This window comes from Chlorocebus sabaeus, chromosome 4 (genome assembly GCF_047675955.1).
Source record: "Chlorocebus sabaeus isolate Y175 chromosome 4, mChlSab1.0.hap1, whole genome shotgun sequence".
Lineage (NCBI taxonomy): Eukaryota > Metazoa > Chordata > Mammalia > Primates > Cercopithecidae > Chlorocebus > Chlorocebus sabaeus.
Window position 1 is genome coordinate 19,621,485 of NC_132907.1, and position 26,352 is coordinate 19,647,836.

At 40.5% G+C, this 26,352-nt stretch overlaps 1 protein-coding gene across 10 annotated transcripts in view; it reads right to left on the reverse strand.

Annotated features, from left to right (window-relative positions):
- PDE8B (phosphodiesterase 8B) overlaps nt 1–26,352 on the reverse strand; it is a 255,777-nt gene that overhangs the window by 84,862 nt on the left and 144,563 nt on the right. For all 10 annotated transcript variants that reach the window (XM_037982121.2, XM_037982123.2, XM_037982122.2 and 7 more), the window contains exons 3-6: nt 18,050–18,240; nt 14,722–14,781; nt 12,004–12,061; nt 6,152–6,240 (exon numbers count right to left, since the gene is read on the reverse strand). In XM_037982121.2, the coding sequence (XP_037838049.1) occupies nt 6,152–6,240; nt 12,004–12,061; nt 14,722–14,781; nt 18,050–18,240 (398 nt within the window). The remainder of the gene's footprint in view (nt 1–6,151; nt 6,241–12,003; nt 12,062–14,721; nt 14,782–18,049; nt 18,241–26,352) is intronic.

Genomic DNA, 26,352 nt, shown 5'->3' on the forward strand with positions numbered 1-26,352 from the left:
AAAAAAAGATTTAAAAATAGAAAAAAGCTGACAGAATAATGTCATAAAGAAACAAATTTTTTGTACAGCTGTGAAATGTATTTGTGTTTTACGCTAAATGTTCTTAAGAGTGAAAAAGTTTAAAAATATAAAGGTTTATAAAGTTAAAAAGTAGCAGTAAGCTAAGGCAAATTTACTATTGAAGAAAGGAAAATGTTTTAATGAATTTTGTGTAGCCTAAGAGTATAAAGCTGATAAAGTCTACAGTCATATATACATAATGCCCGGGGCCTTCGCCTTCCCTCTCCATTCACTCCCCAGCTCACCCAGAGCAACTCCCAATCCTGCAAGCTCCATTCATGCTAAGTGCCTTATACGAGTGCACCATTTTAAATCTTTCTATGCTGCATTTTTACTGTGCCTTTCTATGTTTAAATTCACAAATACCACTGTGTTAAAACTGTCTACAGTATTCAGTACAGTAACATGCTCCACAGGTTTGTAACCTAGGAGCAACAGGCTAGACCATGTAGCCTAGATGTGTAGTAAGCTATACCATCTGGGTTTGTGTAAGTGCACTCTACAATGTTCGCACAATGACAAAATCGTCCAGCGACACATTTCTCAGAACATACCCCTATCGTTAAATGATGCGTGCGTGTATTTCATTATTGCAATCCTAACAGACTAAGAGGGTTAACAATATGCTTTGAGGGGGAAAAAAAGTCATCTTTCAAACTAAATGCATAAACAATATTTGGAATCAGACTCTCATTTTCTTTGTTACAGTTTTAACCAATTTCCTAATCTAGAGCAACTCCAAATACAGTAAGCTATTTACTGTCCAACACAGCAAGCATGTAGCTAGAGCTCTGTTATTTATACTGACTGTTTAAAGAATCCCAACAAAAAGCTTTCTTACACATCGCAAAAAGAAAAAAAAAACTGTTGATTTACTGGATTGATGTTTTTTCTTTAAAAGAAACACTCTGAAAAATGTTATTTTTTCCACTCATAAAGGCCTTCTAACTTTGTCATCCTATTTTGATCTGTTTAGAAGGAAGAAGGCAGAAAGAACTGGGTGAAATCTGGCTCTGTATTTTTCCAATTATGCGACCTGAGGCAACTTTTTGTCTTCAGTGGCCCTCAGTTTCCTCATCCATAAAATGAGGATAATAATATGTATTTCACAGGTTTTTGTAAAGATCAAAACAGATAGTTTATGTGAGGCATTTCTCGAAGTGCTTGGGACAATATGAGCATCCAACACACGATAGCTGTTGTTATGTTTCAGATCACAGAGCAATACTTCTTTGTTCTTTAAGGCTTTCAAAAGGCTTTGGTTAAAAAAATGAATCATAGCCTATCTTTTCTCGTAAGTATACCTGAAATGTCAAACCAAGAACTGTATTCAATAATTGTGAGGTATGCGTACAGAGGGCAGTATTTTAGCCAACTGCAGGACGCCAATCCTATGGTTGCAGAAATGAAGATATCAGTGTGAGAGGGTAAGTAAAACAAGTAATCATGATACAGGTTAGCAGAGCAGAGGAGAATATCAACCTAACTCAACTGAAAAGGCTTACAGGTACAGTAGTATATTTTCTTAGTTAAATTGCTCCAGTCTACCCAATTTGAACTGTATACTGTCTTAGTACCACCACTTGTAAATATGATAATTTAAAATAAGAAAAAAGAATAAAAGGGGGCTTTAAAACTGCTACCAAATTTGTCACTGCACTGCCTCATAAGAGACAAGCAAGAGCTAGTCTTATCAACAGTGTTTTCCAGGCACCTGGTCCAAAACTTGACAAAGCACCGTAGGGATTTCCTGGGCAACAGCTGTCTTTCAGAAGTCACTTGTGGAGAAACACACTCTATGTGGACTAATTTGTTAACTTTGAGAGCTGGATAATTAAGCTTTAATTAACACATTTTATCAAATGACAAATTCCTCTCTTGCTTAAGTATTTTCTCTAACTATGTAAACAGGTTTCAACTAAATATATAAACAGGTACTTCGGACTATTATCATTTTCATAATTCAAGAGGTTGCCTTTATACATGATCTTAGATCCAATCTCCAAAATTTATTAAACATTCATTGTATGATTATCCACAAAGCATGAAATTTTCAGTAAGTATAAAGCCCCATAAGACAAAGTAAATGCTTATCAACAGTTGAAATGAAAGGATATTGGTAGAAAGAGCACACTATTTCCCATCCCCACCCCCTACGACAAACATGACCAGACTGTAATGTTTATTCAGGCTCTCAACCTCTTTGGTTGATGGTTCTATTTAAATAAACCTGCAGCAAAATGAGATAATCAATTTGAGTCATGTTTCTAGAGTTTTAGAACTTAATTGCTTGTATTAATTATTCATACTCTTCTGGCAGAAGAACCTTAGCTTTATTAATATCTGTTCTTGGGAATCATACAATTCTTTTGTCTCAGGTATCTTCATGTTTTATTCTTCAGGTTAAAAAGTTGGAAAACTAGAAAAAGGAAACACAAGGGAAAAGTAACCTAGGTGTGGAAACCCATGAAGTACAGGTAATGTCACCATTTTCCCCACACCTTCTTAAGAGCCCTTGAAGGTCCAGAGAGAAAAGGTAAATATTACAGAGGTCCAGGTATAAAGTCTATAAATAATGTAGTACTATGCTGAGTGGAAAGTGCACCAGACTGAAAAAGCAGGATGCCTGGATTCTACTCCACCACAGTCACCAACATGCTGAATAGCTGTGAAGGTTCTCAGTGTTTTCCTCTGTCACTCGGGGTGTTGGGTTACATTATCTCCTGTGTCTCTTCCAAAATTTGCTCTATCTAGACTCCACCAACACACACACACACACACACACACACGCACACACACACACACACACTCTGAGGCTGCCTGGAACAAGGGTAGGACTGGGCAAGGTGGTGGCTTGTAGGGAAAAGATTCTGAACACAAGTCCACATCCCAGTAGGAGTCTGGGATGAGTTGGGAGCAGGGAGTGGAAGAGGTAAGAGGATCATGACTTAGCTACTTGTTAGCACTCATTACTGGGCAATAAAGCAATAGCGACTGGTTATTTTAAGCCTTCACAGCTCAGTTTCCACCCCTGTAACACAATAGCTATCACGCAGAGCTCATATGAGAATAGAGTGCTCTATAAATGTCTGTTAATACTGAGAGATGTGGTGTTCCACAGAATACAGAGTTTTGTCCATCAAAAATTTTGATTCTTCCTAAAACTGAGGATTGCTACTGTCTTAAGATTTGGAGTGAAATAAACATAATGACTTGGATGTAACTTCTAGACTGACTAATGAATCAAACAATAGCTGGTACTGCATTAGTATGTATTGATCAGCCCAAACTCCTGCTAAGTATCTAAATAATTATCTTTATTTTAGATAAAATAGATCTTTTCATGATAAACAGGTGTAGGAACATCAGAAGAGATAGCCATCATTTAATTTAGATTATCCTAGACACTCTCCATTTCATAAATTCTTCTATTCAACAGAGTAATTAATCAAAGGCATACAGATACGTGATTTAGTTCTCATACCTTTAAAAGTTATTTTATATAATAGAATCTTAAAATGAGACTACATTTTCTATTTGATCACATCAGGTGATCCTTTTTGTTTCTTGGTTAAGTAAATATGGTCACTAGACACGGGACCCGGACAGAGGTGTCTACCTTCAACATTCACCATCATCCTGCAGTACAGACTGTCCTTGCAGAATGACAGTAATGCTACATATTTAGCTGCAGCTGGGGGCGGAATTGTAGGGGAAAGTATTATATAATTAGACTATAATTATTCTAGCATTGTATAATAAAGAGCCTCATTTTCCCAGTCTGCAACAAATGATAGAGTTGCTTGCCTGCCTTGGGGTGCAGGTATATGCGCTAGATGTCCCTAAGTGCCCTAAGGAGCTGGGGAGGGGCCGTGGCATGGGCCACTGCCTCCATCTGCTGGGCCTAGATATAGTACACCTGGGAATATGCACATAAAATCACGCACATGTTCACACACACACCCAAAAGGGCGATAACTTGAATAAGGTTGAGGCAGAACCCACCAAAAAGCAACAGCTGAAGGTTGTGCAGAAGGCAAGATAATCCATGTGCCAGGCAAACCTTCTTTCCTGGGGCCACTACCTTCCTGGGTCAGCTCCATTCACCAATTTCACACTGATTTGTATTAAGAACTTGAGCCTTTTCATTATGACCTCAACAATGGGTCCAATGCCCCCAACGAGTTCTAGTAAGTGAAGGGTCAGAAGTATAGTACTTACATAATGGTAGGTACTTAGAAACTTGCAAAGTTCTGAATCTGATAAGATCTTAAAAAGTCTTTGGTGCCCTGGCTCTAAACAGATTTCATCAGTACAATAACCTGAAGGCTTTTCTTTATGCTCTTGTTGGCTGGGGATATTTACTTCAAATTTCCAGGCCTGCTTTTGCCCTGTTCATCATGGACAAGGTGCCCCTAACATTCCTGGGACAGCCCTCCAGTGCCCCATGTGCACTGCAGAATCTGTATTAGGGCATCTCCTGGCAACTCACATATGCCATCACATGTAATGTTGCCTAAAAAAACAGAAACTTATTTAAAATCAAATAATGGAATTGCCTATCAAAGCAATGAAGTGTTGCGCTGTTCATTTTTTATTGTGGGTAATACACAGCTGAAGTATTAAACCACAATAAAACCCCCCTCTTTCTAATTATATTTATTGTGTAAACATCTAAAATAAAAGTGCTGAGTCTTTTAACCTTCAATTAAAAACACTAGAGATCACCAGGAATAATAACAATTAATCTACATTATTAAAAGGCATAACTTATGGAGTAAAGGCAACGTGGGTTTCTAGAAAAATTCTATGAAGTGCTCTGAAGCTAACATATACATAAAAATAAACCAAGGGATCTAGTTTACTTATACGTTCAAAAGTCTTTGGCAATATTTCTTACCAAGGGCTGTTAAAAAATACCTGAATTCCCAAAATATCTGATTTCCCACTGGTTTGAGATTCTTTTTTTAATACTTTTCTATCTCAGGAAGTGACCGTTTACCTCACACTTTATTTCTTAGAGCACTCTACCCACCAAAAAGTGACTCCCCTAACCAGGGTGCACCCCAGGGGAAACTGCTTCTCTAGGTTTATGTCAATCCATTTTGCCTCCCTGGGACAGAGGATAATTAAGTTTGAAAAGGGTTTTGTCATCTTTGAATGACAATAAGTAATCAAGATAAGGCATATAATCACTATAATAGGATGCTCTCCTACTTATTTTGTATTGAGCCGCAAACTATCCATGACTTCTCAGTCAGCCAGAGAGAGAAGCCATGCTACAGACTTTTCTGGCATCCCACAGCCTGAATTTCCTGGGGACTGGGCCCCGCAGTGGCCCATGGGTGGAGAGGAGCCTTCTCCTTTCCCTGCTCCCTGACTGAGAAGGGAGGAAAACATCAGGGTCCAAAAAGCCTGCCAGAGTGGAGCCTGAGCAAAACCAGGCAGGAGCTAGGACCCTGATATTCCTCAGAGGGTCCAGGAGCAGAACATCCCCCAGCCCAGCATTCTGGCCAGCAGCCAGACACCCAGAGAATCCCATCCCTGGAACTGAGCACCAGTGACAAGCCAGATCTTAAAACACTAGATGCTTGTAAAGAGACTTAAAACTGGTTTCTTAAAGCTACTTCATGCATATTGAGGCCACAAACAGACTTAATAAAATTGCTATTGTGGGTACTTAGCAATTATTATGGTTAGCATGATAAATATCGCCATTAGTTTACCCCTATGCGTAACAATCCAAGTAAAAATTTATAAATATTGAAAGTAGGATGTAGAAAATAATCCTCAAGGCTATTCCCAATCTCCATCTAATTGTGCAAAAATTAAACATTTTCCCAGGTTACAATTTTAAAATTCTGTAAATAGTGGAAAATACTGTCAAAAGAAGAAATGTTTCCAATTTATTTCTTTATATAACAGGCCTTCTGGCTAAGATACTGCTGTTGGCCAGCTGCCATTCATTGCCTGTTTAAAAGCTTCAAAATCCCTGGGATTCAGCTATGAACCCATGAACATCAGCCTGTTGACAGATAAGATTTTCTAAAGAATTGTTAACCTCGTATTACTGTCTCATTTTGCTACATACCGTAGTTTGAACTGGGAGCGAACTTCCCCATGTTCTATTTGAATCAGTTCATTATAGCAAGCAATTATGCTGCTATTCTCCATAAATCTCTGAAAAGAAAGCAAAGACAATACATAAGACATATATAGTTACTTCTTTGAGAGCCAAACAGAGAAACTTAACAGTTGTTCCTACCCCCAGGTAACTCCGTTATATAAGACAATTAGTAAGTAAGATGAGATGAAATAGTTGTCAGGGTGTTCAAAGTGCTTGTTTAAATGTATGAGAAACAACAGAGCAAGTAATACTGTACACTTCACTTCCTTCATAACAAAGGTAGACTAAACTACATTATGAACACTCTAGGGCACAGAATGCCTGCCCAGCCATGTAAATTACTGAAACATTTTGCTTCATATTGCACTAATAGAATCATCTAAAACCCAACACTTAGCATGTTCAGTGTGCAGCACATTATCAATGATCTCTTTGGAAGGGAGAGTCTACTCTTTACTTCCTTCCTAATTTTCTGAGTGCCTAATGCAGGGGAAAAGTTAAACACAGAATTCTCATATGATCCAGTAATTCCACTTCCAGGTATATACTCAAAAGAACCGAAAACAAGTACTCAAATAAATACTTGCACATGTGTGTTCATAGCAGCATTATTCACCATAGCCAAAAGGCAGAAACAGCCCAAATGTTCAACATTTGAACAGATAAACAAATTGTGGTGTATACATACAATGGATTATTACTTGACCATAAAATGGGAATAAAATACTGATACATGCAACAACATGTATGAACCTGAAAAAAGTATTAAGTGAAAGAATCCAGACAGAAAAATTCACATATGGTATGATTCCATGTATATGAAATATCAAGAATAGGTCAATTGATTGAGTCAGAATGCAGACTGGTGGTTGCCAGGGTTGTGGGGAGGAGGAATAGGAGTGACTGCTTAATGGGAACACATTTGGGGATGATGAAAATGGCTTTTTTTGTTTGTTTTGCAACAGGGTCTCTAGACAGAGGTGGTGATTGTACAATACTGTGTATGTGCTAAATGCCACTGAATTGTTCACTTTAAAATGGCTAATTTTAGTTTCATCTCAATTGAAAAAAAAGCTTTCATGTATTTATAAATAAACGTAGTGAATGAATGAACAGATAGATAAGCAAATAATAATGCAGAAGAAAATGCAGCACACATTGTCCTTCATCAAAGAACCACGAAGCACCCATTTATGCTAGGTATGAGCTGCTCAAATCCCACGTTGAAAGAGGAGTAGGCCCTTTTTCACTGAATCCCAAAGCAATTTGGTTTACATTTCTCATATATGCTACATGATTCAGTGCAGGGTATATAGGAAACTGAGCACTTCTCTGACATGATCACGTCAATACTTAATGAGAAATAATGAAATCAGAAAAAAAAAAAACAAGTAAAAAATAGTAAGGGAAGAGATTTAAGGACAATTCTACTTAGGAAAGGGGAAATGTTTTGCATTTTAATTGATTAAAAAAAACACATCGTGCAAGCCTTTCCAAGCATATGGCTGGCAAACTAAGTAGAAAGATAAGCAGAATTCCAAAGTATTCCAAACTACCAGTCACATTCTTTTGCTTCTCAGGTAGCTATATAGGTGGAGAAGGAGAATACTAGATCCTGCTGAAAGATGTGTTTCTTAGATTTCCTTCACCCAAGTTGGCCAGAGAAAAAAAATCAATCCCTCTCCTCACTCCTTCCTTTCTCTCTCTCTTCTCTCTCTCCCTCTCCCCCCCCCCCCACCCCCGCTCTCCCTCTCTCTCTCACACACACACCCCAATATACACTGAAGTGGATGGCTCCACATATCTGGAGTGGTTGGCCTCTCTCTGGCTTTCCCTGGGCCTCTGGTCCTCCACTATTCTTACGTGGAAACTGGGAAGGGCTAAGGAAAGAGAGGAAGCCATAAACATACACAGAAGGGAAACACTTTCTCTTTGATTTACAGAGCAGTTAAACATGGTTAGCTTCCATTTGAGCTTTTAGATGGATAAAAGCTATATATCAGCCTATAACAGAACTCAGGGGGTTGTTAGCTGATGTTTTGTAAAAACATGAAAAAACCATGATAACACACGTTTGAAAATGCTGGCATAACATAGAAAGATATGTATGTATATCATGACACTGTTTTGTAAATAATACACAGTCATTTCTATTTCTGCCTAGGAATAAATCTGAAAGGCTAGTGGCATAAATAATTTTAATTTTTAGCTTATCTGTATTCTCTATAACAAACATGGATTCGTTTTTGCAAAAAATGGAAAGAAAATGTTGGGATACACAAAGTTAGCAGGTTTGTTTACTACAGGATATCTCAGAGCATTTAAAATGCTAACGTGCAATGTTGCAAAAGTGCTCTGTGAATTCTCAGGTGTGGGAGGAGGGGCAACTGAGTTTTCACTGATTCCCTAAACTTATTTGACCATAGAAGCCTTTTTTCACGGACCACCTATTAATAGCTTTTGCTACAGTAGTGTTCTGTGGAGCACTAGCTTGGGAAATCTCACTTTAATGGACCCAATATAGAGTTTGGAGTTAAACAACACGCATTTGCTTCTGGACTTTGTCATGAATGTGAGCTCTGGCAAGTTTAGTTGTTTTGAGCCTGTTTCCTCCTCTGCAAAAATGGAGAAAATATCAAATCCCTCATATGTACAGGAGGATTAAGTAAATCACTGGGAACTGGGCCTGACAATAAATCGTAGCTCCCCACTTCCTACTCCACAGAAGGCCTCTCCACAGAGAACCGTGTCCCTACAGTTGTGCCCCCGGCATGCCTAGCACATTGCACAGAGGCAGAACTCCATAAACACTTATTAAACTGAACAAACATTTTCGCAAATAGAAAAAGAGGCACATAAAGTTGATATAAAAACAGCCGCAACCGTCCTTTGCTAAGATGCTGGTTTCTAAAAGGCTCAGCGTGGACTGGGCATCTATATAGTTGACTGCTTACACACAGCTCCAGAGCCTTCAAGGGGAGTCGTTGTGGGACATGTGATGGCACAATTTGTTCCTAGATCCCCACTCAGGGACCGCAGACTGAAGCACCAGCCAATTAGCTAGCAACCCGGGGGTGAGTTAAAGCAGATGACCTAATACAATCAAAACAGCTTGGCGATGGGAAACAACCTCACGGAAGGCAAGGATTAACTGGCATATTTGAAAAGGTGCTTGGGCAGAGAGTTGTGAAAGACAGGATTTTACCCAAAAAAGGAGAACCGCCACCTGAAGATCAGTCTCAGCTGATGCTGTGCCACAGTAACGCCAGGAGAGCTGTTGGAGGTGCAGCGCGCTTCTCCTGGAATGAGCCCGAGCTACTGGGGGCACCCTGACCTCACCAGCAAATGGCCTCTAGCAGGGTCAGCACTGAAGAATACCAGGTGGTCTCTGACAGCTACTGCCACTAATGCCCCTTTGCCAAAGGCTTATTCACTGAGGCTGACTGCAAAACACAGTAACACGTCTGGATAGTGGGAAGTGAAGCCTTCCAGAGCACTATGGACAGTTTATAAAATGTGTAAGAAGGAAACAATGGAACCTTGGTTAAATGTTCTTAATAGCATTTGCACCCAAAGAGCGCCAGTTATTTCTCCTAACTGTGAGCAGATGTGCAACCTCAGCCTTCCAGACAAGATGCCATCGCTTCAAATGGCAGCAATTCTAAACCAGTTTGAGGTAGCATCACTGAACGAAAGGTAGAATCCCAAAAGGACACTCAACAGCACGTACATGGGTCCCTAATCGATAAAACTCACAGTGTGTCATTGCCATTCTCCAACCATCCCCCAGGAAATGAGGAAAATCTACGTCCTCACACTCCATGAGGTCCCAACTCAAACTTGAAAAGGACAACACTGGAATGGGGTGAAGTCAGGGGGTCAATATTTCACAGAAGTTCTATGAAGCCTGTGAATAATTTTAGAGCTATTTCTTAGAAAATGAGTAAAGAAAATCTGTCTCAACCACATGGCTTCTTTGCTGAGTTTTCTTTTGCAACTCTTCATTCCAAAACTCAGAAGCATTGTCTCATGCATTCTCATTAAGATATAGCACCTAAGAATAGCTTTCAGAACCAAACGCCAACCTTTGCGAGAAGAGATAACAGACAAGAGGAAAAAGTGTTAGGAGCGTGAAAAATATTGCTAGCTGGAAACATTCATTTCGATCACACATCGTGAGCCACTAGACTACCTTGAATCTTCTCTACAGCACTGTGACTTCCACACTGAAGCATACCAAAGCACAAAACAACTGCATCACAAAGGTAGTTTTTGCTTCTCTGTGGTCTACAACTAAGAGCAATATATATATTTTTAAGCCCGGAGTAGCAAAGTACCATTACTTAAAGCACACAGAGAATTTTCATAATTCACAAGGCACAGGCAGTACCCTATTTTTTAAAGAATATATCACTCCATCTACTTGGGATTCAGATTCCTTTTTTTTTTTTTTTTTGAGACGGAGTTTCGCTGTTGTTGCCCAGGCTGGAGTGCAATGGCGCCATCTCGGCTCACCGCAACCTCCACCTCCCGGGTTCAAGCGATTCTCCTGCCTCAGCCTCCCGAATAGCTGGGATTATAGGCATGCGCCACCACGCCAGGCTAATTTTGTATTTTTAGTGGAGATGGGGTTTCTCCACGTTAGGCTGGTCTCGAACTCCCGACCTCAGGTGATCTGCCTGCCTTGGTCTCCCAAAGTGCTGGGATTACAGGCATGAGCCACTGTGCCCGGCTGGGATTCAGATTACTCTTACCAAAAGATTTTGAGATATTGGGTATGCCTAATCACTTAGTTTGTTGGTAAGTCTCTTTGGAGTAACCAATCTCAATCTTCAAGTTGAATATCAGTGTTGTTCATGATGCTTATAGTTTAAGCCAGGAGGTCACAGGATGCTATAGGATTACTTGTGTTTAGATGATCAGCAAAAGCTGTATAAGTAAACCATGGTCTTCTATCCTATTATTCTCCTAAGGGAAGCCTTTTATTCTTTACATAGGAGTAATATATATATTTGTTATTTAAAAAAATTAAAATATGAAGTAAAGTCTTCCACAATTTCTCTATAAGGACTTGTTTTCTTTTAATATTAGGGAATATAGTTCCTTTAAACATTCATGTTTTGATGATCTTTTTCCTCCTCCCTTTCTTCCCTTTCTTCTAAGTCCATTCCATCAGTTCCTTTCCATTTGCATGCACACAGCCTTGCCTCCAATCTAACTTCTACCCTGAGATGCTGGGTGAGCTTGGTTATTTAGTTTGTTAGTGAGTTTCCTTGGAGAAATTCTTAATCTTCAAGTGGAATCTCAGTGTTATTTGTGTAGTTTGTCACTCAAAGAATTTTTCTTTGCTGATGTTAATGGTTTCAACCAGGAGTTTACAGGGTGCTACAGTCATCATGGGCCTGTCCCTAGGGTATAAGCTCTGGCCAGCCCTGATGAACAGAGTCTTGGGTGCCAATTTGGTGGATGTATCTATATATAATCACACACACACTGAATCGAATTGACTGTACTGATTTAAATAAGATTACTTTGGGACGACAGAATTTTAATCTGATATAATAAGATGGGTTTTTATGTCATTGTATATCTATTGCTAAGATATATGGAGAAAACCCAGAGAGCAAAAAAGGCAAAGAGCTCGACTGGCAGCTGCTCGTTACTCTCCCATGAGAACACAGTCTCTTCCTTTCCCCAACAGTCCTGGGGCTTCATTTTCTTAACAGTTCTCCGTGACGGCTTTGCCTTCCTGTTATGGGAGAGTCAGGGGTTAAGGTACCCGCACCTGAGAGAGATGCTGGACATCTCGTACATACCCTGTTGAAGCCTGCATGGAGAAGAGGAAGGACTGACGCCTCTTCATGGTCATCCGATCTGCAGCAAAGCAGAAAATGTGGTCACTCAGCAGATACAAACCAGGATTCCTCACACTGAAACATGGAGAGAGAGCAATGAGGCCACACAGCGTTAGCTCCAAGAGTGGCTTCCTGACGAGCACGTGCCCACGGGGCACACCTGCCTTCAAGGATACAGACCCCACATCTACCTTTCAGATGCAAAAAGAACAAAAACAGTAGAGAAATCTCCAGCGGCGTACCTGGAGGTATCACCCTCAGTATACATGAGTGGCCCTTTCCAATTCAGCTGCCCTTTGGAGTTGAGCTATATGTATGGGAGCAGTCCCATAAAGGGACATGTTAGGTGCACTGTTCATTCTGAGACCATTGTCCCCAAACCATCTGGAAGTATGACTCCCACACCAAAACCGAGCTGGGTCCAACTCTCAACATGAGGAAGACAGTCAGCAGTCCAGGCTGTAGGACCCCCAAGCCAAACGGGAGAGAAGTATCAGCAGGAATACACAGTTAGAAGGGAAGGAGAGAAAACAAAAATGGATAATTGCCACTCATTTCACAAGAGGGTTTGCTATAGTGAGCCTACCGCTGAGTCTCAGGACTTCAGTTTGAGTATAAGGTGGGATATGGATTGCCTTGTCATGAAGACATGCCATCGCTGGGCTCCCTATCACCAAAATAGAGAAACAGGGTCTGAGACAGTCAGCAAGTAACATGGGGGACATACCCTAAGAACCAGGGAAGAAAAATGGAATAAAAGGGATTGGGTGGAAACGCAGATAGCAAACAGGAACAGAAGTCCCAGTGCTGACTTGTGGCATTACCCATAGTTGATTCCTGCCCTAAGGGAAAAGCTATTTTACCCACTTTGTTTTTCTTCTGGAACTCCAAGTTCTATCATCTCTGACTGTTAAGAAGGCCACAAAACGGTTCCAAGGGTATTAATAATGTTTTATTTCTTAAGCTGGTGACATAGACACACACATTCATTTTATTACCACTCTCTCTATATGAAATATTTTACAATAAAACCAGGAAAAGTCGGTGACAATCATAACAAATAAGCCACAGTCCACCATTATTTTGTCAAGGACTAGCAAACCTTTTTGCCATATGAGCTGGAAAAACAAGAGTGTTTTGTTCTTGGACCCGTGTAATAAGCCAGGCTCGGGAAAAATGCTGTGTGGCCTTGAACATTTCTGGTATTGATGTCCAAGCCTCTATAACCTCATTCAAACCTCTGAGTGTCCAGAAGATAAATGTGAAAAGGAGGGTTGAAGGAGGCTCATCTTATGTCTCAGTTCCCCTCATTCATTCCCTGTGGAATCTTAATCTCCCACCAGGATGGAGCGGTGTAACGAACCAGTGAGGACAATGTCTTTACTTTCTCTGGACCACATCCCGTGGTGGGTATCAAACAAAGTGAGAAGACAGAGCTCCTAAGAAGACACTCAAGGAGTAGCAGGTAAGTAGGAGTCTTCAGTAAGGGTATGACTTTGAAGCCATGATTTCCTGCTGTATTCACATGGCTTTGGAATGAGGCATTTCAAGTCCCCTGGGCCAGACTTTCCTGGCCTTTGTCACAGAATTTGTGCCAAATGCCATAATGAGGCCAAGTCCAACAGGTCCTAGGCCCTAATGAAGTTCTTATTCTCTCCGAAGCTAAATACAGCCATTAAAAGACTACAATAGGCCGGGCGTGGTGGCTCACACCTGTAATCCCAGCACTTTGGGAGGCCAAGGCCAGCAGATCACGAGGTCAGGGGATCGAGACCATCCTGGCTAACATGGTGAAACCCCATCTCTACTAAAAATACAAAAAATTAGCCGGGCGTGGTGACGGGCACCTGTAGTCCCAGCTACTCGGGAGGCTGAGGCAGGAGAATGGTGTGAACCCGGGAGGCGGAGCTTGCAGTGAGCCGAGATTGCACTGCTGCACTCCAGCCTGGGCGACAGAGTGAGACTCCGTCTCAAAAAAAAAAAAAAAAAAAAAAGATTACAACAAATTTTGTTACCTGCCAACATTCCCACCACTGTAGTTTGTACAGACAACTTTTCTTCCTGCTGGCTCTTTTACTTTAAGTGCTGGCCACATCAGACGATAAACCCAGCAGAGCAGTCGCCCATCCTACAGTTTCATTGTACCTACGGCACAATCCCTTTTCTTTGCCGCCCAGCATTGGATAAACTCTACTGTCCTGCCTCTAGCCACGTAACGGTCCCAGCATCAACTTTACAACCCTTGTCTTGTGGATTTAGTGCCCTTTTATTCTCATGCTTGAACATGAAAAAAAAAAAATGTGTTTCTTCTTAAATGAAAAACAAGCATATCCCCATCTCTTTTCTGCAAAGAAAAAAAGATAAACTGGAACAATGTTTTCTCCAGACCACCTCCTCCTCAAATTTTCCATTCATTTCTGGCATATAATGAGTAAACTTTCTCCCTGAGGTGTATGACTATGTGCTAAAGGCAATTACATAAGATACAGAGAAAAACCTAAATATTTCCAGGAACTTGTGAAACAAACAAAACCCCCAAAGCAAGATCAAGATCTAAGGCTGGTGTTCTAGGACCCAAGACGCGCCCATTGCTTAGACAGCTCAAAAACCAGATTACATCTGACAGACATTTCAGAATGAACAGTACTCCTTCCAGCTGGGAATGAGAGGTGCACTTACACTTGTGAAACCACTGCAAGGATCACCGTGTGCTCGGAGGGATTTGTGGCCCGGATCGACCTGCAATGAGAAGCCTCCAAGTCAAACAAGGTGATCTGGACTTTGTTACATTAAATGAATGCGGAACTTCTTCACATTGAAAATGACACAACATCAAATCTTTCTCTAAAGAAAACGTCTCAAACCACACAGAAGACAACAAAGAAAGATGCCCTTGTGGATTAGGACAATCTCTTCATTTCGTTACAAAATTTTTTTCTCTTAACTCCCAGGCAATTATCCAATAGGTCAGACCTGCCAATTTTCCACTTAAAAAAATTGGCAAATTCCACTTAAATTCCATTTTTTAAAATTGAAACTCCACTCTTCAAAATAAAAATAAATTGGCAGTCCTACAATCCTCTTCTTATCAGTATGTACCTGGGGGAGCCAATTGGGTTTAATCTTTTTTCTTTTAAAATAGCAGATAGTTCAGAAAGTTGACCTTATGATAAAAATTGAAACACTCGCTGGCAGTGGGATGTACAAATGCCGGTTAAAGCCAATTAAAGATGGTACAAAGAGCCACCTCAATTTTTCAGTCCTACTGTAGTTTTTGCTTAAATCCTTTAAACAACTTGATCATCAGCTGGAGCTGAGAAATGTTGCAATATGGTACCTGTCACTGTATAATGTTTTTTGTACTGGGACCACCTGGATATAGTTAGTTTATTCCCTAGGAATTAAACAGGGCCAAAATAATCAGGACATAGAATTTTGAGGTCCATGAATCTTCTTTGCTGTGCCATGCTACAGCCCAGATTCTCCACTGTTCTGGTCAGGGGGTTGTAAATTGGACAAACTTTTAATAAAGGCCCACACACTTGAATCTCGGTGCGAATCAGCATGCTTGCTTTGACCTATTCTCTTGGTCTGGCCTCTGCTTATGCTGAGATATCTTGGAAGGGAACCATCAACTCCAAGAACAGAATTACTCCTGAGTAATTTGTGAAACAACATGCATTTGTTTTTCTCTCTGGCTGTGGGCATTTCTGCTCCCCTCTACTTTAATGTGTTTGAACTACCACTCCCCAAGGGACAGCCGGCTCGTATTGCTTCGTCCTCTTCAACTCCAACATTTTCTGACCTTTCTCAAAAAATGCACCTTCTCCATGTCCTGTTCCTCGAGCCCTCACACTATGTGGGAGGAAGGCTACAGGAAATGATCGGCTGCCATATTCCCGGGAAGTGAAGTTTCCTCTGTGGATAAATGGTATTTTAAAGAGATCTTTTGAAGAAAATGCTGTTAACTCACAATGGGGCAGGAGGCATAAGTCAATATCTCTCCAATGCCAGCACAGGCTACTTCCCACTCAGCCACCCTGTAGGGCAGGTCCTGCTAAGGTGAAGCTACACTTATTTTATACTCAAGAGCCTACTGGATGGATACTCAGTGGAAATACCAGTTAGCACCTAATGAAAAAATACATAGTGTTTTAGAGGCATGTTCCAATCTCTAGGGAAACACTAAGTACTTCTCACCTTCATTCAATCTTTCTCACCCCAGTAGGTGTCATGGGCACACTGCTGGGCTATATCTTAAGGTGTGGGTTTTAGGCAAGAGGCCAAAACATGTAATAAGCATAACTGGGCTGGAGCACACACGCTCTTGGTTTCTTTTGGGACTAGCTTCCATCTTTTGGGTTGCTTCCTGCTGCTTGTCTCTTTTCTGTCATCTCTCCAAAGGAACTGGTATGGTAAGAGAGACCTAGGCCTCTTCCTGGATGAGAGGACTAAGGGGAAGGTGGGGCTGAGGCTCAAGGACGCATGTTAGGCTAAGGTCCAATCCTAGCTCAAAGGTGAGGGATCTAGCACCACAGATGACAACAAAGAATGCACATCTGCCAGGAGCATGTCACCTACCCATCCCCTTAGGGAATGTGTGTTGGGAGTCAAGCATTTGGAATCTGGCCCCCCTCAACATGACCAATAATGGTCGGGAAACACACTGCCAGATACGTCCATCTGACTTCTAAACTGTATAGACCTCTATTGGTTTTCTGAGCAGCTAACACAGAAATACATTTGGTAGGAAATAAAACTCTATTTCTTTATAGTCAAAGAAAAATGTAAAGTTTATCTGGTAAACTGGGCCTTTGCCTGAATTAAAAGATTTCTTCCTGTTGATTTTTTCTTTATAAGTAAAGCTTCTCTTAAGTAATTGTATGTAGGAACAAAGAGGTGTGATATTTCTACTATAAAACTACTTAAGAAAAGTAAGTGAAGGCCAAGAAAAATCAGAAATACTTAGTTTTACAAGACCCAATTCTACTATAAAATCATCAAAAATATTTCCTAATACTAAAAATAGCATCCAGATATTTTATGATATACTCTATGTATATTTATATACACTATTAAATAGAAAAACATTTTTATGCAGAAAGATGAGATTATTTGAAGCCGTTAAAATATTTCTAAAACAGACGCTTAAGAAAAATTCTTCTTTGGGAAACTGAAATTATCCAAGAATAGCAAGATGATGTCTGTGATAAGAAACTTCTCTTAATCCACTAATTTCTTCTCAGGGTACCAAGGTTCTAAAAAGCTGTTTTCCCACCTTTTATTTCACTTACTAACATTTAAGAAAATTCCAGCTCCCCATGCATTTGGACTCTGTCTTGGTCTAGCATTTAATTAGTGACCTCTTCCATCTAGCTTCAAAGCATTCCACTTCTGCTAAATGAATCAGTTCATCCAGAGCTAACTCTTATGACTGAGCATTTATTTATGAACAGGCCTGTGTTTCCTCCCCAGAGTGCAAGCATTTCTATAAACAAGCAGGGGGTTTGGGTCCCTGGAAGATTTTCTACTGCTGCAAAGTGGTTGCCTTCACTCCATGACTGGGAAGCCTGCTGTGGGATCTACCCATCTGTGTCAGGCAGGAAAAAATTTATATTTCACACATTTCCGATGTTCATTTTGGGAGAGAATAATGAAGATTAAAATAGCTAGTTTAAATCCAAACCGTATCTGTGTAATGAGAACTGTGTGAATTTTAATTTTTTTTATGAGCAATACACAGGGTGGGGGGAATACCCTGAAGTTATCAGGGGAGCCCAGCTCACACCTCTAAATTTAGTACAACTCAAATGTGGAAAAGTAGAAGAGGAGAGAGAAATCTACAGGAAGGAGCTATAGCTTTCACCACAGACATTTGTATACACTGCTTAAAAACATCAATACATATTTTAAAAATATTTGAAATAAATTAAAGATATCTGTAAACGAAATTCATTTTAAGCTGTTAAGCAAACATTTACTCAGCATATTAAATTAGAGAAGGTACCTGCACACCGCTTCTGCATCGAAGTTCTGAGTTTGTCTATGATCAATTACAATAATTTCATGATGCTTATCAAGAAAGCATTCAAGGGCTGACTCTGGAGTCCGAGCAATATTGCATCTATAACCAGCTCTGTCACAGGCCCACCAGAAGCCATCGCTCTGACTATCTTCCTTTGCAAAGATCAGCAAAACCTGAAACACAACAAAAAGAGCATCTTAAAATAAATCATCATCCATAGAGACTATTACAAACAAGCCTATTGGCCGGGTGCAGTGGCTCATGCCTGTAATCCCAGCTCTTTGAGAGGCTGAGGCAGTGGACTACTTAAGCCCAGGTGTTTGAGACCAGTCAGGGCAACATGGCAAAACCCCATCTCTACAAAAAATACAAAAAAATTAGCCAGGCATAGTAGCACATTCCTGTGGTCTCTACGACTCAGGAGGCTGAGATGAAAAGATCGCTTGAGCCTGAGAGGTAGAGGCTGCAGTGAACCATGATTGCACCACTGCACTCCAGCCTGGGCAACAGAGTGAGACCCTGTCTAAAACAAAAGCAAAAACAATCCCCCCAAAACAACCAAAAGACCAGGCCTACGGTGTACTGGTTTACAATGGGGCCTCTGGAGGGAAGCTACCAGGGTTCAAATCCCAGCTCCTCCAGTTGGTTACAGTGGTCTTTGAACAAGGTATTTCACCTCTTTGGCCTATAGTTTCTTGGCTGTAAGAGTGAAAGAACAGTGCCACATAAGTTAGTTCTGAGAACTGAATAAGCACAGAGAAGGTGCCCATTCACTCTGGTGGTGACTGTGACTCACTGCAATTACAAGTATTTCTAATTTCCTAATTAGCTTTGTTTTTAAATAAGAAGTAAAATGATTAATGAGATAGTTAACACAGGTTAGATTATGGTTTACATTTACAATACATATATTTGATGCCAGTTGCAAGTGGTATTTGCCTTTAAGTCTCTGGAGGCCACCTCTTTGAACTTAGCACTAAAATACCTATAGACATAAGGAAGTAAGGGAACTCAAAACAACCTCAAAAATGAATTTTAACATCCAATCTTTGCCAAAGTCTGGAAAGAATGATCATGAAATGTAAAGTTGATGGAGTTAAGTTGAGGGAAATGTGCTTCTACTGATGAACTGCCTCATTGAGAAGCAATTTTGCCCACAGGAAAGAAGGCAGCAACACTTTACACAGTTCCTCCCTCATCATCGCCTGGGTCCAGGAATACAGATTCCCTGCCAGCCAGAAAGACCCAGACTGCCCTACCACCACCTGAGCTCATTTATGTATTTATGGTCTATCTCCCTCACTAGAGGAGTAAGCTTCAGGAGAGTAAAGGCCCGGCCTGGTTTGTTCCCTGCTTGTACTCCCCATGCCCAGCACTATACTGGCACTTCCTAGCTGTTCAGTAAATATTTGAGAAATGAAAAAACAACTACTTGTGGGGTCTTCTGAGAAATGCGAGAGGGCTTTACTATGAATAAGATGTAAGACCACCTCCCAGCAATAGATCTAATAAGAAAAACCTATAATAATCTCAAGATATTGTTAAGGCACTCAATACTCTTCTGCACCCACGTCTGGTTTAAACAATTAGAAACAGAAGGGTAGTTTCTCCACATGAAGAGCTTTTGAGTCAATAGTCAATATATTCATCATGGTGAAATACCAAACGTGGTTCATTTAAAATCAGAAACAAGCCAAACTGTCCAATCATTACATTTGAAAACTACATTTTTTTCCTTTTTTTTTGAGACAGAGTCTTGCTCTTGTCACCAAGGCTAGAGCGCAATGGCACAATCTCAGCTCACTGCAACCTCCGCCTTCCAGGGTCAAGTGATTCTCCTGCCTCAGCCTCCCAAGTAGCTGGGATTACAGGCGCCCACCATCATCACACCCGGCTAATTTTTGTATTTTTTTAGTAGAGACAGGGTTTCGCCATGTTGGCCAGACTGGTCTCGGACTCCTGACCTCATGATCTGCCCACCTCAACATCCCAAAGTGCTGGGATTACAGGCATGCACCACCATGCCCAGCTGAAAAATACTTTTATTAATTGAAAATTGGAAGTATATAGAAAAGCAGAAACAATAATATAATGAAACTCACGTACTCCTTACCCAGCTTCAGCAATAACCAACTCCTAGCCAATGTGGGTTCATCTCTATCCCTACCCATTTTCCTAGCTCTTACAACAGATTGTGGCAAATCCTGCTATTTTATCTCATCCATATGCATCTGTGAAAGATAAAGATTTTTTAAAAAGAACAAAACCACAATATCATTTCATACCTAAACCTCCCCAATAATTCCTTAATATCAATAAATATCTGGATATATTATATATGCCATTTTTTAAGAGCACCCTGGGCTGACTAGGGTCTGTCCCTCTGCAGCCCAGGAAGCTCCTAACATTTCCAGCCACAGAGTTCCTTCCAGGAAGAAATGGGAGGTGGCTCTCCCAAGAAAAATGAAGGACACAACCTCGTGGATTTTGATAACGAAAGCCTTCCTATCAAACTGTTAACAGGGGAACCTGAATGAGAAAAATCAGATAGAATAAACTGGTTGGTGCAAAAAGTCAATAACCTTTCACTTGGTGTAGCTGTGGTATTAACACGAGAAACTCAATACGCCAAACCTAGGAGTCAAAAAAAGGTGAAAAACTTCTTGTCTCTCACCTGTCTGGCTGAATTATGGATTTTTAAACAAGAATCTCAGCAATCTATATTTCCTTGACACCATTATGCCTCAATCTTTGACTAATACAGTAAGAATAACAATTCTCTTGTTGGGCATTTCAACAACTATCACTAATTTTCAGAAACACTGCTTTTAACTGCTTACAGTATGTTGATGAACAAAACAAAGACTCTTTGCATTATAGTGGTAGAGGCACACACAATAAATAGACCATTAAGTAAGTACATTATACAGAATGGTAATAAATGACAGGTGCTACGTGAAACCCAGCAGAGCAGAGTAGGGGGGTCAGCAGTGGGTGCCGGCAGCAGAAGGAAGTAGGCAGTTAGGCTAGGTCCCGCTGAGAAGGGGACGTGTGAGCAAATGCCTGAAGGGAATAGAAAGGCAAGCCCAGTTTACCCTGGAAGGAAAAGCATTCCAGGCAGAGTTCTATAAGCCCCTGGTGTGTTCTAAGGACTGCAAGGGAGCCAGGGTGGTCGAAGGGAGGGTGTGAGGACAAAAGGATGGGAGCAGGTCAAGTTCACGGCAGAGGGCTAGACCATGATAAGGCCTTCTAGGCCATTTGAAGGTCTTACAAAACTGGATTTCACATGGAAACTCACAAAACTGATTGAAGGTGGACAGCTGTATTAATTGTATATTTTTATTTTCTGTGTTTCCGATGCTTTGACTTCTGGCGCTTTGCTGACCCTGGAAGGACTGCCCTTCTCAGGGTTGCTAATTTCTAGAGATAGCACACAATTCTCCTGTGAGCATGCCCTTCATATGCAAATCAACCAATCTAGAGCCCATTCCCCAACCACCACCACCTCTGGTTCTTACCCTCCAGGCCACAATTCCCCAACCCTAATCACCCTAGGGCCAGGTACCAAACAACTAGAACCATCAATATGTCCCAGACCTTTCTGAAATTAATCAGACTAGCTTGGCCTAACCCTGCTCACCCTGCCTCACCCAAGCCTTCCCACGGAAACCACAGTGGAGGCTCTTGCGTGCGATCTCCTCCCACTCCCTCTGCCTCCTGACTGTGGTGCTTCCCAGCGCGGCCCTGGGTGGCACACTGTGCCTCCTGCTCTGGGAACTGTAACTATTTTTCAATGCCAATTGTTCCTAGATCTGTTGGCCTTACCATACCTGAATAATAAGATCTGTGATACAGACCTTATTATTCACATACCTTATTATTCAGGTATGGTAAGGCCAAAGGATCTTATTATTTAGGTATGGTAAGGCACTCAGGAGAGAATTTCTTTGGCTAATATTTAAATATTTTCCTATTTATAAAAAAATTGGAAAGGCTGCTTTTCAATTATTCAATTCCTAATCAAAGTGAAAATTTATGGTAATAAAGAATATATACCTTAGAGCAAAACATTATAGCAATCACCTTTTAAAAATATCTGCCTAGCTCTTGAAAATAATACCTTCTCCAGGAAAGTAGTAGATCCAAGTAGCCCAAATTGGACTCTTTGTCCCCATCTCCCAGGCTATAGCTGGGCTAATGATATTCTGATTCCAGGAATTTAGAATTTGAACAGAGAGACACAAAGGCTGGGAACTGGGACCTGGCCCATTAAGAACAGAGATATTGGCTGGGTGCGGTGGATCACGCCTGTAATCCCAGCACTTTGGGAGGCCGAGGTGGGCGGATCACCTGAGGTCAGGAGTTCCAGACCAGCCTGACAAAGATGGAGAAACCCTGTCTCTACTAAAAATACAAAATTAGACAGGCGTGGTGGTTCATGCCTGTAATCCCAGCTACTCAGGAGGCTGAAGCAGAATTGCTTGAATCTGGGAGGCGGAGGTTGCAGTGAGCTGAGATCGTGCCATTGCAGTCCAGCCTGGGCAACAAGAGAGAAACTCCATCTCAAAAAAGAAAAAAGAAAAAAAAAAAGATATTGATGGAAGAATGTTAAACTGCTGATGATGTCAAAGAGCTCAGAGATGGCCCATGGACACCCTTCTCAAGCCACCCACCCTTTTCAACTCTTTCTCGGAGTCTGAAAAAAAAATTGCACTATCCTTCTACTACATTTCTTATTTACTTATGTACTTTTTTGGTATAAGGCAGTTATTCCTTACAATCGAAAAATAAAAACAAAACAAAAACTTAAGTAATGTAATCTCTTTCAGCTTTAATATTCTGTGTATCAGTATTTCTCATTTCTTTGACATGGCCATTTGTTAAGATTTATTGACTATTAACTGAGGTCAATAAATGATTAACTCATATAAATGATTCTGCAAAACATATTTTTGAAAAATCATTACTAATGGTGTTATAACCGAACTTGATCTGTAAAGAGTTAACAGTAAACTGACCTTGTGCTTGCTCAAAATAATATGCTCAACATTCATTCAAAGAATATTTATTGATGACTTGTTATGCAAGATGTTAAGAACTGGGAATAAAAAGATGACAGAGACAGCCATAGGCCAGTCTCTTCCCATGGGCTCCAGTCAAGGAAGCAGATAATTATAATAAATGCACCAATGAGTGGTGACCACAGATAAACGAAGCATGGACAAGAATCCAAGCACAGGAGAACAAGCAGAAGGAAGTAGTTTTGTCATATCAATCTCACTGTACCCTTGTAAACACAGCAAAAGAGGAGAAGATGCAGAACTGATCTGGGCTGAAGCCTGGAACAATGAGGAAACCTCTTACTGGAGCAGAGCTCAGCCAACTTGTGTTCTGTCCATAGTCAGAACATAGCTATCGGCAATCCTCACTTGCATGGTAGAATCAGACTATAATAATGACCATGCACGAGGGTTGAAAACTTACGGAATGTGTACATTTTTCACTTTTCAGGTGATGGGTACACTGAAAGCCAGTACACAATATATGCATGCAAGAAATCTGCATTTTTATATTCTATAAAAACAAAAATAAAAAAATGACCATGTAAAGCTATCTTAATAAATAATGGTAAAAATTATGATTGTTTTGTGACCTTTAAAGATTTGTGTCAACATACTGAAAATTTTCTTATTCTTAGTTATAAATATGTAGGGAAATGAAAAAAATATAAAGCTAAAATTTATTTAATATATTGTAATTTAAAATATTAGAAACATTGAGAATTAAAATGTTTTATTTATTTTAAAAAAATTATCAAGAGTAGTTTGGACAGTGCTTGCCACCTTCTTCTAGTTGTATAAGTTATGATATGAAGTGAGCATCTTTTCTATGCCTGGGCAAATTATCATACTCCTAACTTTGGATCAGCTGCTGACATTTTATCCTCTGTGCTTTCAGTATCATGCAATATCCCCAGAGCTCCTTTAATTACTGTGAAGCTTTTTGCTGGCCTCACTACCTCTATGACTTCTTCATCCTTTTTGTCACACCACTGTCCTCATTTATGTTGATGAACTTACATTCACTAACTTCTACCAGCTACATGTCTAGAATCTCTCAAAGACAGCAGTGTCGGCATTCCACAGTCAACTATTTCTCCTCTAAGTCCATTTACATTTGATTCAAATTTCACTCACAGCATTATCATTTTTCATCTCTTCATTGCACTTTCATCTTTGTTAGCTCATTCCCTCTTTCGACAATCTATTTTTGCATACTGTCATGTGGGTTTATCACGAAGAGATAGGAGGCAACACAACTACATGCTTTGCTGTCTGTACTTAGGCTGAATAACAGATAGGCAGAAACCAACCAGAGTCTTTGGCTAAAAAAAGTTATGGTTAAAAAAAGCGATAGGTTACTGATGATGCTGCACATTTGTTATTTACATAGTGATTTGTGGACTGAAGAACCAGCTGCAAAGTTTATGCTTTATGCATTTATTCACAGTTAAAACACTGATGTAACCGCAATCTGAAACATGTTGTTGGGAGTCTGGTGTTATTTAAGTAAACCATGAAATCTGTGCACATTGGAACTGTACAAAGCAAGAGATACCTGCTTTTCAAAGTAACTACAAATACCTCAAAGAAAGCTGAAACATATCTTTTGGAGGACAGCAATAATCTGTCTTTGACAGCTAAATTAGAATGAAACTACTTTATCCAGTGACGGCTAATTATAAAAAAAGATGAAAACAAAAACTAACTTTTCCTCATCTTGAATAAGGCAATATAGATGTTATTACTAGTGTTATTTCTTAATGAGGGTATATCTATGTGCCTTCAATGGATTGTCAATGTCTACTATTAAACATCCAGTTTTTGGAATATTTAGTTTGGCTTTAAGCAAACACCTGGTAACAGGGAGCTTCTAAAGCAGACCACATATATAGATCACATAAGCTGTTTCTGCATAATACTAAACAAGTGGCCAATGTGATCGGGGAGGGGTTAATTGAGTTAAAAAAAAAATGGTCTGAGAACTTTCCTTAAATGTCCCTAGGAAAGTGATGCTGATTACAGCTATAGTTTGATGAGAATTTTCTAAGGGCCAGCCACTATACTGAATGTACTAGAAACATACTGTCTCACTCAATAACCAGTTACAGAAACTCTTTGGAAGTGGGAATTATTCCTATTTTATAGACATGGAAACTGAGGCTTAGATGGTTAAAAAACTTGTCCACAGCTGCACTGCCAGCAAGATGTGAACCGAGGCTGGCCTGACCCCAGGGCCTTTGCAATCACTATGTTAAGTAACCTACTGTCTCTCAGCTCCACAAATATTTTTTACCTATAATACTAGACGAAAATTCTTAACAACTCTGTGGTTCTTTGAAACTGGCTGGATGAGGTAGAAGACGCAACCTGGTAGCAGCAGTAAGGACAGACAGCAAGAGAAATGCTGGCCACAGCAAGTTACTGAGTCTGAACGTCTCCATCCCTCAGTCATTTCACTTAATGTGTGAAGGTCACCTCCCTATGAGGCCATGTGATCTCCAATATATAACATCCCCAAAATATAATGGTTCCAGAAAACCCACGCCCTACAACATGGAAGAATAAGGTGGTTTTTGTTGTTGTTGTGTTTTTTTTAGGGTTGGAGTCTCACTCTGTTGCCCAGGCTGGAGTGCAATGGTGCTATCTTGGCTCACTGCAACCTCCACCTCCCAGGTTCAAGCAATTCTCTCCCTCAGCCTCCAAAGTAGCGGGGATTACAGGTGCGGCCACCACATCTGACTAATTTTTGTATTTTTAGTAAAGACGGGGTTTCACCATCTTGGCCAGGCTTTGAAAGGAGATGTGACCTTGCTAAGAAAAAGCTAGGTCACAGCTGTGGGGATCCATTTCCAAGTCCAGTTGGAAAGCCCAGCGTGAGGGGGAATGGGGACAGGACTCTCTAAGCAGAAACACACAAATTCTGCACACTGGGGAAGTAAATGTGCTTCAGGTATGGATGAAGAAAAGGCCACTTGATTTTTCAGACAGTCTCATGTTGATTTGGATCTCCTGCCTCATAATACTTCCTCTGCTTTTTATTTTCTAGCCAAGATTGGAAAATATGACTTTCACTGTGGGTCACATCAACTCACCCAGGAGAGACGTGCTCCACAGCACCACTCTGCACTTCCAATCCATTCCACTCCTAACTGTGCTCCTGCCAGCTCTGTGTGGGGTGTGTGGAGCCCCATGGGAGTACATTTCCTGACATGGGAGTAAATT